Genomic DNA, 12,821 nt, shown 5'->3' with positions numbered 1-12,821 from the left:
CGGGCCAAATATGGATAAGAACCATATTATCCATTTAGAAAATGGATAACCAATGGGTAACCAATGGATAACCAATGGGTTTAACTTTTACATTTGTAAAACATCAAATTAGGGGTTCCTCTAGGGAACTAAAAATTCTCCCAAAAGTGATCATATGCAAGAAGTCATGGATAATATGGTTACACATATTATCCGCCGGTTAGCCCGTTTTTTATCCGTATTAAACATGGGTCGGATCGAATAATTTATCCGTTTTTTAATTACCCGTTTTTTACCCAAACCATATCCGACCACACCCGCCCTTTTGCCACTCCTACTCGGAACATCGAGTTAAAACGAATTTATAAGTTCCTTGAGAATGAAAATAAGAAGAAAAGGAAAGAAAAATAGCTTCTCTTTTTAAATGTGAGAGAACCCTTTACTTTTGTGTTACTTGGATTTTAAGGACATAAGAGAGGAATAAATCATCATAGGCAACTACATCGCTCTTTCTTCAAGTCACCTCAAGTACTGTTTGGAGCATTACGTGAATTAGTTGATACATCAATTATCGTTTTTGCTTTAAATGTTGTAATCCTTTTTAATTGCTTTGGCAATATGTTAGTTAGATTATACTGTGACATGTTCTCTTTTGCTGTTACTCTTACTAATCTAGAAATTCCACCAAACTATAGATTCATTCTTTTCCAATTTATATGGCATTATTTGACTAGATATAAAATATTATAAGAAAAAAAGAAAAACATTTAAGACGTGTGATTTAGATAAGTCAGACACTTGTGTAGCTATAATCATCTCATTAAATATAAAATTAAAAAATACAAGATTAACTTATTCATTCTTTTCGGACAAACTAAAAAGGATGTGTTGCAAATTGAGACAAACAACCCATTGAAATCCCACAAGCGGAGTCTGGAAAGTAAAGTAAACAAAGTCAGCAAGGATGGGAACTGGATGAACCAGCTAGATCGCTAGGCTACAACCTTACTGTTTCAAAAGAGGGATGCACACGAGAACTTTACTACTCTCGCCCAAGCACGTTTAACTTCGGAATTCTGATGGGATCCGGTGCGTTAGTGCTAGTATGATCGCATCCCAGTACAAATTGAGACAAAGAAAGTAGTATTTAATCAAACATTTTATTTTCAACCTTATTGCAAGTCGATAAGTCCAACAACAAGACCAGTGAATTCCCACAAGTGGCGCTTCAGCCCAACAAATAGCGTAAAAAGAAAGGTACATGACGAGGGATGCATCAAACTAAGATAAAAATCCCAGCAAGGTACAAAAATAGCTAAAGAATATACAACCCTGCTGTGAAGAAACAATAGTAAGATCCCCAGACAATTAAATAATGAAATATGAACAATGTAATATTGTTGTATTCTACCACTTAGTAGCATGTACAAATCTTGCGATTTGAAAACATTCATTAGTATGCTGGTGAAAAGCAGATATGGTTAACTCTATATAATATAACCCAAAAGCAATCCAGGTGAACACCATTCAGCACCTGATAGAGGCCGTCCTGTTAAATCCATGAACGAAAAGATGAAAAAATGAAGGTTATTGCGTGGTAGAGGATATATAAGCATCTTCACCTATATAGGTAACTCCCCACCCACCCCTCCAAAAGAATAAGAAATAGAGAGTGAATGCTCCCATATCCAGGGCAGATTTTGTGAACAGCAAAAGGGAAGTGCTAAAAAGGGATTTAAAATTGCGGCTACACCATCAACTCAAGGACAAGAGAGAATGGTAGGGATGGGGCGTTAAATTTAGGAAGAAAGAGTTCTGAAACTATACCTCAACAGGGGCCTAGGTGGCTCTAACAACTTATCAGTACCATCTTGAGCAATTTCTGTAATAAATATGCTGTTCATTGCTTGCGGTGAGGAGTCAGCAAGTTCTTTAAGGCCCTGTAACAAGATTGTGTGAAGTCAAATGCAAGTGACATTATAAAGGTTACTGATTTTCACCGAAACCATATGAAGTGAGAAGAAATATAAACCATAGAATGCTAATAGGTGATGGACAATGGGCAGTAACACAACATATAAACCATGCACGTGGCAATCAATCCTTTTCGATCTGAAATCATAAGAGGTTCAACCGTATCCACACTGCTTCAAATTTGCAAAACTTGTTATTTCTACTCGCAAAAATGATGAAAGGCACATATAATGCAACTGTAACAAAAAGAATCTATGTTTGTGGAGAGAATGTAATAGCCTTGTGCTGAAGAGTCTATTCCAATTAAAGGAATGTTTATTGGTTTCATACATATCCAAGAAATCAACATGTGTACCAGCATGCAGGAGTAGTCCATGCAGTTGATGGAATAGGCAATGAATATATTTCATAACATGTTAAGAAAGTTTCGAATTTATTTTTAAAAAAAACTTTCCATTCCATTTTCCACTTGCAAGGTAGTTCCTTGATGGATTCCTTCCTCCGAATAAGAGACGAATACCATTTAACATTCATGAAAATTGAAATATAAACACAAAATCACAGCAACTACATGAGTACCAAGAAAAAAATACTTGGAAAAATAAATCTAGCAAATTCAAGTTAGAGAAAGTACCATTAGACTAGGAATAGAGTTGCCCACTGTTTTAAGTTGTTCCTGCAGCAGGAAGTTAAGATTAGAAAAGTTACTGATAACCAACATCTATTAATGCTAAACAATCAAAGTGTCATAACACTTAAAAAAGGACAAGGAAGGCACGCTCCTAGGAATTGAAATACCAAGAAAACTTTTACAATTCCGAACTCTCAGGGGTAATGACGACCCCACCCCACCCCCACCCCCCACCCCCCCGAAACCCCCGTCTAGGGAATAACACTTTCGTCATTTAATTGTAGAGTTAATAAAAATATAACAGTTAATATAAAATGATGAATGAAAGGGGTCTCTACACATAAGCACTGGTTAAATAATAAACAAAAAAAGTCGAAGTATCAGCCACTAAACCGGAAAGGACGTTCATTACACAGGATGTTCACAATTGGGTTATGGAGTTGCATTATCTCGTTCACTGCACCGCAGCAAAAAGAAATAATTGCTGAATCTTCAACTAGAGATCCTACTTCCAATAATTACTTGTAATTTCCATTTTAAAAGAAGCTTCCAGATCAACCAAATATATTTCCTTTTTTAAATGTCTATACATAAAAAACAGTACCCCTTTCATATTATCTGTTGCTATCTCCGATTTAGTTTTCTAATTATTGTTTTGCTATTACTTGCTACCAGGGCTTCTCTCACCTTCTTTAGCCGAGGGTCTATCGGAAACAGTCTCTCTGCCCTTCCAGGGTAGGGGTAAGGCTGCGTACATCCTACCCTCCCCAGACCCCACTTGTGGGACCACACCGGGTGGTTGTTGTTGTTGTTATACATAAAAAACAGTACTATGTCCACTATCTCTTGTTCTATGCTCTCCCAATGACTTCCCATAAAACATCTCATATATAATCTCAATGCTGATTCAACTTTCGCGAAGCGATAAATAGTTCTTGGTCTATATAACGCAAAAATTTCCATCTATCCCACCTTCACTCCAGGACCAGAATCAGAATTATGACGACAAACATCCAATTCTGCGGTACTTTAGATCACAGTATAAATTTCCTGAGAGCATTTCTCTGCACTTCTAATACAAAAAACTTCAAGCAAATCCTATCATTTTCGGAGAATAAGTTTCCAGTCAACAACCAGCTTTGTCTAAATCTGCTTTGCTTTAAGAATAAGGATCCTTAATCCTATTCTGCTTCACTAGACATACCCACACTCCCCCATTCTATCCAATGGAGGGAGTGAAATAGAAGCATAATAAGTCAATCTGTTAAAGCATAAAGCTGAGGAAGCATCATTTTAGTGGAAAAAGTTATTCTCGTCAAGAATTCTACGAACCTGCAGTGTTTCAGGCATCTTCACCCTTTTCCCGCTGATAAAATCGCACAGGTACATGACACCGGCATTTGTAAGGTCCTGTTATCAACAGTAAGTGCAGTTCTTAGTACTAAATATCTATTATGACACCTTGGAGGCATTCATTACAAGCTCCAGAAACCATACTTCAAACCTTGTTTCTTTTCCATTTTCTGGGCTAATTATAATAAAACAAGGTTAGTAGCCTAAAAGCTGAAATGGAGACTTTTTTTCTTACCTGCTTGCCTTCCAAGGATAGTAGTTTGCCATCCTACAATTCCAGAAAGATTTGAGACAAAAGGTTCAGTGGACATAACTTAGGTGACAGATATTATTTATGTAATACACACGTAAAAATATGTTAATATAGACATGCAGAATGACCAAGTGGCCGGAACAGACAGTTACTTTTCCACCGTCTCTCCTCCCATGTGAAAGGCTTGTACTCCGCATAAATTTCAAAATAAAACAAAAAAAAATCCTTGCAATCACACTATGCCAGAAAGCAGAACTCACCAGACCATAAACCAGCCCTTTTAATTCATCCAAATCACAATCAATCTTGGATAGATCACCACGCACACCATTAACCTGTTCCAGAACAAGGAAAACCCAATTATACCAACACTCCAAACTTTTCATTATAGCAGCAGATTTGTGATTTTAACTTCGAAAAAGGCAAACTAGCAATATGATTCTCTTATGCAAGAACTTGACATTTCCACTATAGGAGAAACATATAAATAAAATAACGGAGTGCGGGCCATGAAAACAGTTGACAAGTCTCATAAACAACTAAAGACAACAATTGAGGTGGAGTAGATTTGCACCTCATTCCTTAACAGTTTTGACATCTCCATTTGCTCATCCAATTTCCCATCCACGTTCTCAATTCGCTGTGTCAAATGCTTCTTTGTGGCCTGATCAAAGGACAAAACAGAACAATATGAAAAGATTGAATTATCAATACACTATACATAAGTACAAACACACATCTATAACATTTAGAAACAACTCCGAATGCCTATACAATTTATGCATTTGAAATATCAAATATGTCAAAGTTGTAGCATGGAAGAAGCTATGTAATTTCTGACATACATTTATCAAAAGTAAATCTCTATATGTTTCACAAGATGCAGAAAAGTAGCAGGATCCTTAATAACCAACTGATACTAGCATGAATGTGAGGCTTCCCTCAATTTTAGCCCCCTCTTTCTTGTAAATAAAATCGTCGCCTGGCTCTTAGAAACAAGTCAAGAATAAAAGAGATACATCATCTGTACATTCGAATGCACATCACCCTTGAAGAGGACCATAGACTTGATGACCCAAGTCAGCTTAAGAAACTTACAACTGTGTATAGATTAGTTGGAATAATCTTCACACTGACCGTATTAATATTTCAGTCCCCACTGCGTAGCCTTGAACTTACTGTTTCCTGCAGACAGCTGCTACATATTCTCTCTCTCTCAACAAAATCCAACTAATCAGAATAAGCTACAATGACAGCATCTGTAAGCAAGAACTTCGTACTGCAAGTGTGTCCACACTAAGCTACACTAACAATAACAATAACCAACCCAGTGTATTCCCACAGTGTGAAACTAAGCCAACTTGTCCATAATTTATATTATCAATTGAAGCTCAACCATGGCAGCTGAAATTAATCACTCCCTGGAGATTCAAAAATCTTGCAGAAAAGGGTGTTCCTCGAAGCAGGGACAAGTGGCACATATTGCCATGATGTACAGGAAGCAGCAACTAACAAACAATGCATGTGCAAGCCCGGATAGGCCAGTCCAATAATCTCCAATATAACTTTGTGTACTCTACCTACAGTCTGATTTAAGTGCCAAAGAATTGACAGGGTAAATTTCAGTAATTAGAAGGTCAAACATTTATGCAGAGATATAGGACACATCAATCCAGGTAGGTTCCAAGTTCTAGGTCGCGTTTAAGCCCTGAAGCGACGGGCAAAACATGTTGAGTGCTTCGCCTCGCTTAGCGGCCGCTTCAACATCGTTCAATGCTCTAAGACATACTTTTCCTTGCTAAAGAGCGTATCCTAAAGCGGCGACACTAAACAATTGATATATCACTTTATCATAAAAAAATTCCAATTTCTTTGTATATATTTCTTATTCATGCTTATAATTATAAATCTTAGACTACACATCCATATTTGTATTTTTTTCTTCATATGTGCCTTTACTCATTAAAGCCCACTCTTTATTTGCACTTAGAACCCCAGTTGACCTTAGAGCTTTTTTGCGCTTTGCGCCTTTGATAACACTGGGGCTTGCTCCCCCTTCCTCTCCCTCCTCTCCACCTCCTCCGCCTGAAGTCATTTAACATCATAAAGTAAATTCAGAAAAACACAAACACACCAATTGAATTTGGGAAAGAGGTTTCTGGCCAACATCAAGAGTCCTGGGGAAGTAAGGGTTTAGGTAAAGTAACAGTATGCTATTCCGACATAAATAGCATCTATCAAGCTCACGTTATAACTTGAATACATGGAAAGGCTTGTATCTGCCAAGATTGCAGAGAAAGAACTCATGAATAAACCATAGGCATATAAGACAGATACTCACAGCAAGAGCATCAGAGACATGCTCCAGATGTTTTGTCAGATTTGAAACAGCAGTTGCCATATTCTTTTTCGTTACATACATAAGGTCCGAGAATGACAGACCCTGCAAGTATTACAAAGCGAAAGAGGTGAAGAAAATGGAATAAAATTAGAGACGGTGAGAGAAGGCAAGCATTTCATGAAATATTAAAAATTAGGCAGAAATTTGGTGTCTCCCGCTTACGTCTCTTATCTTTTTTCACCTACTTCTTTGTAGAAGGTTTGTTATCTAAGATAAACCTAACTCCAGCTAACTGAATACATACAAAAACATGCATATTACTCCCTATGCCCCAACTTACTTCAAGCATATTTATAACATAATCCAATTTTCTTGAACCCTTCATGCTTTTGAGAAAAAGAAACTTGAACCCTAGACTTAATGAACTCATACCAAAAAGAATCAAAAGAAATACCCGGATATTGATGGTTTACATTCTTGTTGAATCTTTCACTTTTTTATCAAGTAAAGAACACTGAATCTTTCATTAATTAAGTCTAAAGTATCTTGTATTTCAATGTGATATTATTTAAACCTCCATGTAGTAATCATCACGTTAGTGACAATCTCCTTTGAGATGGAAAATTAACAAATAAACAATCTAAGGTTTATTTCACCTTCCACCACATGTATCCATAACCTAAGGCACCCACTGCAGCAGCTGGCACTATCAGAGATGTCCAGTCACCTGCCAGGGTAAATGAGAATTAGGGAACATCATCTAATATAAAGCAACTTCTTCCATGTCAAAAGCAAGATAGACAAAATCTAGCATGAGAAGGCATCAGTTAAAGGATAGTAGAGATACCACTAGAACTGCCATTTAGAACAGTAATTGGTCGTGCCGAAGCCAACTGTCGAACCTCCATTGCCAACCTACGAACCTGCCAAAGCAACGAAAAAATCAATTAGATTCCAGTTGTACCATGTAATAAATCACAAGCCCATATATAGTTGGTCTATACACAATAATAGGACTACAGGTGATAACATTTTTCTTTTGACAAGTGGGCTAGGGAAACAACTTCGTAAGCTATTTTTGGTAAAGAAGATTCGCTGTGGATTTCAAATCTTGCTATACATCGACCGAAAAGATCCCATAGCAGAGGTAGCTGGGACAATGACATGCAGACAATCATCATCCTGCCCCTCACCACTAGCTTATCGTTTCTCGACCCATGAACAAGGGATCTTAAACACTGGTATTTCGTTTCAGCAGATTTTACATAAATTTATGGTAAATTTATCTGTACATTCATCCTTAACACCATAACAAATTACAAAACCACATCTCATGCCTAAGCAACAATGTCTGGATACTGTGGGCACCATCCACCTCCCAGAGGGAGAGGCAACGACCCAAATTAGACAGAAAATGTTGTCGACCCCTCTCCAAAGATGATAAGCAAAGGCAACTCCAAAATCAATTCAGATATCACTTGTAAAACTACACTTAAACAAGATGCGAGGCAAAAGTGCAGAATATAACCAAATTATTGCCAATTACGGAAGTTCTCATAGAAACTACATTGCAAAGTGATCTTGTCATTCAACTAAAAGAAAATTGAAATATAGAAATGAGAATGTATTCTCTGATGGTTGATTCTCCATTGATAAAACAGATCACAGCATGATTGATCATCTAAAAAGTAACTTACTTAGGAGTAGTACATTAACAATCTTGAGAAGACCAAGCCTTTATAATTTAAGCTAATATTATCTGTGTACCTGTGCAGCAATGACATCCGATTCTCCACCATCTGATTCCCCTGATTTTTCATAACTTTTGACCAAATTCTGCCAGAAACATTGACATGAAACACTTAAGCTCAACGCACACGGAAACAAACTAAGAAAGAGTTTTTAAATTGACAAATAGATCCAGCCTTGTTACAATTTGTCACAGGACTCCTCAGACATTTATTCAAATAACACCATAATATACAAACTAACCTTCAAAAACTATTCCACCATTGCAGTTTTAGTTAATAAAGTAGCTCATAATCAGTAGTTGACTGTGGCACTGCTAACTTTCAAAGGCATATTATAGCTTCATCTAGTTTTGTTTTCACTCTCATTGAAATCATCTACTTCGAGATGGGAATTAATGGAACATAAATTAAACCACTATGTAGCTGAAGTATTTTACCAATCAGCATTAGTGATCCCAATAAGAAACCTAGTCAATCGTTGCATTATCGTTCACAAAAAACATACTAAATAACTTGCCTTGGTTTTCAGATTTTCACTCTTATTCAGCTATCTATTTAGAAATTGGTATTACTAGAATATAAATTGAGCCATTACGCGATTAAAGCACTATACCCCATGCAAATAGTTGATTTCGATTTAAATTACCCAGTCCAAGCTCACTGAACACACAACACACACATAGACGGAGCTAGGATTTCAAACTTACGGATTCGGAATTCTAGTACTTCTATATTACTGGGTTTTAAATTAATAATTTATACATACAGCAACAACAAACCAAGTGAAATCCCACAAGTGGGGTCTAGGGAGGCTAGTGTGTACGTAGACCGATCCTCGGCTCAGTAAAAGCAAAGTCACAGCATTGTTGAAAAGAAATAAAATGATGGATACAATTTCAATGAATTTATACATAATTCAATGAATTTCTTAAGACAAGGTTTGGACCAAAGCTATTGGGATCGGCCAAACCCTTAGCCGAAGGGCTAGCTCTGCCCCTTCACACACACATTCAAGCACGCGTTTGCACAAACAACAATATATAAATGTACAATCTGTATAACAGAATTTAAATAACACAAAGCAAATCGGAACTAACCTGAAGCTCGCCTATCACATCAGATAATTTACCGTTTTTGAAAAGCAAAGTACCTGTATACCCTAATATGCACACAACAGACATATATTATCAGATCAAATTACTAAAATCAATCACAAACAAAATTAGCAACAATCTCAACCAAAAAAAAAAAACATAATAGTCGAAGAACAAGTGTGTGTGTGTGTGTGCGCGTGTGTGTGTGAGTGTATATATATACCTGCTCCGACAATAAATACGATCTTAGTTAAGCCTACTCCAGCTTGCATAGCCATGGCCGGCGTTAGTCCGGTGATCAACAAATCCTAGGTCTTTTTATGACTCTCCGGCGAGGGATTTCGGAGTTCAATGTAAAAAAGGTGAGAAAGGAGCTATATCTGGTATTTATATGCCTATATTACCCTCTCGCGACTTGTGTTAATTCGGCCACGTCAACCGTGTGGCACGTTAATGTATATTTATTTATTTATTTGTAATAATTGCACGTTAATGTTTTACTTCTTCCCTTTTTCGTCTCGTTCTATTTTTGGAGTTTTTAGTTTTCTAATGATTTAATTTTTGAGTTGTAATTTTATTTAAAAGATTTAAGTTTTCTTATAAAATAATTTAAACAAATACTTTCTGAAACAAACTGTAGGCATATAAAATTTATTAAAATTAAATCCATAAAGTAATTTGGATTATATTTTAAAATTCAAGATATACTGGTCCAAATAAATATTATGGGCTAATATAATTGAATTAATTATATAAGTCCAAATATATATGAATTAAATAAATAAGTCTTAATCCATTGGGCTACCATTTTATTGGGCTAAAGTGATGAGCCCACTTCATTAAGCCCAAGATGCCATCTTCCTAGAGGCCCCGTTTGGTGCCACGTGTCAAATGACGTGGCACGTCAAGTCAAATAGAAGAGCCAATAGGATCATGCCACGTGTCAAAATGACAAGGCATGCCAAGTCACACTAAAAGGCCAATGAAATCGCGCCACGCGTGCAAGTGACATGTTCTGGCCAATCAAATGCGGCCATGTCACACTTCAATATGATTGGTCGGAAAGAGTTTGTTCTTATCACAACTCTTCCTTTCCACAACTATAAATAGGGGTCTCCATAACTCAGAAAAGACACCAGAAGTTATAACAAGAAGCAAGAAAGAGCTCGTGGATCAAACACTGCAAATTCCTTCACAAGTTTCAAGCTTCAAGCAATCAAGTTCATGTTCAAGAAATCAAGTTCAAGTTCAAGAACGAAGAACAGATCAAGTATTCAAGCTCAAGAACGAGGAACAATTCAAGTATTCAAGATCAAGAACGAAGTCAAATCAAATACAGGGCGTTCAAGATCAAGGCTACTTGTTCGTGATAAAATTCGTGGCAACAATCAAAGTGTTCGCGACAGATAAATCAAATTCAAATTCAAGATCAAGCTCAAAGGCCCTTGAATTTATACTAGAAAAGTAGAATCAGAGGAATCATAGAGATTGTACACTCAAATATTCGAAAGAAAATACTACGATTGTTGCGATATTTTCGGTCTTGATTTTATTTTCTCGACGCAATTTATTGTCTACAGAGACTAATAACTCTCATAGTTTTTCTTCGTCTACCTCGATCCAATTTAACAAAAAAAAATCTCATAAATCCATGAAATTTTTTATAAAATAATCGCGCGAAGCGCGACAAATTCACTAGTATCTATAATGAAAACAACCACACAAAAAGAAACATAAAATGAAGGGACTTTTTCCTATCTATACCATATATGAAACTTTATTACCAAAAATGTGCATAGTATGTAAATTACCCGCCCAGTCCACGTTTTACCTACAAATTTTATACCATTCGTCTATTAGGTATTAAAAAGGTAGAATATTCCCTAAAAAACGTGCTAAAATTAAGGAGAGAATCTTGGTATTAATTGATTCTACATTAAATTCAATTTTTAAAAGGGAAAGGAGATTTCTCATCTGCGTATTTTTCTCCAGAACTACAATTCAAATTCTCGAGAAAAAAAAGAACGAACAGTTACAAAAATTACGAACAGATTCAACTACGAACAGATTGGACGAACTGAATTCAAATTGTAGAATTCAAATTTTCGAGTTTCAACAACTCAAAGTTGATAAAATCTGTTTTTCGTCGTTTCTTCTCTCAAATTGTCGCTCATATATATTTGTTCTTCATCTTTTCTTCTCTCAATATAGAAATCCAAAAAAACATCAACAACAACAAGAAATCATGTCCAAATCGCAATCATGCTACAATTTTAATGGGATTTGGGATAACTATGGCGGATTTAGAGATTTTGAAGTTAATGCCATTATGGTAGATGAGAATGCAAAATCCCAATCATGCTACAATTGAATGGGAAAAATCTGATTATAAAAAATGGGTCCCATCTACAAAATTTCTACAAAAAAACTACAAATCAGTTTTAGTATTGTATAAAGTTGTACTATTTTTAAGGGTATCTACAAAGTTACTACATTTATACTACAACTAAACTACAATCTATGTTGAAACAAAAATGTTGACTACAAAATTTTCTCTTCATCTACAAAATTTCTTCAAAAAAAACTACAAATAAACTACAAATCAGTTTAAGTATTGTATAAAGTTGTATTGTTTTTAAGAGTATCTACAAAATTACTATTAATTGATTGCACATTAAAAAATGGGTCTCATCTACAAAAATTTCTACAAAAAAACTATAAATCAGTTTTAGTATTGTATAAAGCTGTACTGTTTTTAAGGGTATCTACAAAGTTACTACATTTATTCTACAATTAAACTACAATCTATGTTGGAAAAAAATGTTGACTATCTACAAAATTTCTTCAAAAAAACTACAATTAAACTACAAATCAGTTTAAGTATTGTATAAAGCTGTATTGTTTTTAAGAGTATCTACAAAATTACTATATTTATACTACAATTAAACTACAATTTATGTTGGAAAAAAATGTTGACTACAAAATTTTCTCTTCATCTACAAAATTTCTTCAAAAAAACTACAAGTCAATTTAAGGTTTCAGGGTGAAGCTTGGTATTTAAAAGTTGAATCTTTGAATCAAAGTCAGAAGAAGGGGTAGGGGATTATCCTTAATTTTTGTTTCCTTTCTGAACTCATCATTCTTATTCCAAAGTTTCATGTACCTATCGACCTGACAAAGCAACTATTAGAGAGAAGAGAGTGGAATTTCACTGGAAGACAACACTAAAGAATAAAGTTGCTGACCAACATGATTCACACAGAGGTGATTAAGAGCTTCCATTTCTCTCTTTCGTGCATGATCACTAGCCAAAGTCGCTTCATCCTTGTATGTCCGGAAATGAACATTCTGCATTTTCAGGCATTATGAGATCCGGTAAAATTAAAAGCCTTATTTTTATTTTTGACTTTTCCAAAAGCATAATGGCTCTCCGTTATCTTTTAAA

The 12,821-nt window shown here is 35.6% G+C and overlaps 1 protein-coding gene across 1 annotated transcript; it reads right to left on the bottom strand.

Annotated features, from left to right (window-relative positions):
• Window positions 1-1,194: 1,194 nt before the first annotated feature.
• On the bottom strand, window positions 1,195-9,741 carry LOC109221751. The gene is made up of 13 exons (XM_019386202.1): window positions 9,600-9,741; window positions 9,380-9,441; window positions 8,299-8,367; window positions 7,379-7,454; window positions 7,188-7,258; window positions 6,532-6,633; window positions 4,765-4,854; window positions 4,451-4,525; window positions 4,173-4,205; window positions 3,917-3,994; window positions 2,588-2,629; window positions 1,807-1,919; window positions 1,195-1,528 (listed from the first exon to the last, which is right to left on the bottom strand). Exons 1-13 carry the CDS (start codon window positions 9,652-9,654, stop codon window positions 1,507-1,509), a joined length of 888 nt encoding a protein of 295 aa, XP_019241747.1. The 5' UTR covers window positions 9,655-9,741; the 3' UTR covers window positions 1,195-1,506.
• Between the last annotated feature and the right edge of the window lie 3,080 nt (window positions 9,742-12,821).

Source organism: Nicotiana attenuata, unplaced genomic scaffold (assembly GCF_001879085.1).
Source record: "Nicotiana attenuata strain UT unplaced genomic scaffold, NIATTr2, whole genome shotgun sequence".
Lineage (NCBI taxonomy): Eukaryota > Viridiplantae > Streptophyta > Magnoliopsida > Solanales > Solanaceae > Nicotiana > Nicotiana attenuata.
Note: the sequence above shows the minus strand (reverse complement) of the source record. Positions and strands in the feature narration are given on the sequence as shown.

Coding starts and splice junctions, on each gene's coding strand:
- LOC109221751 (XM_019386202.1), bottom strand. CDS start 9,654: ATGGCTATGCAAGCTGGAGTAGGCTTAACTAAGATCGTATTTATTGTC. Junction 8,368..9,379: donor ATGTGATAGGCGAGCTTCAG/GTTAGTTCCGAT, acceptor TGTTTCTGGCAG/AATTTGGTCAAAAGTTATGA. Junction 1,920..2,587: donor ACTCTATTCCTAGTCTAATG/GTACTTTCTCTA, acceptor ATCTTGTTACAG/GGCCTTAAAGAACTTGCTGA.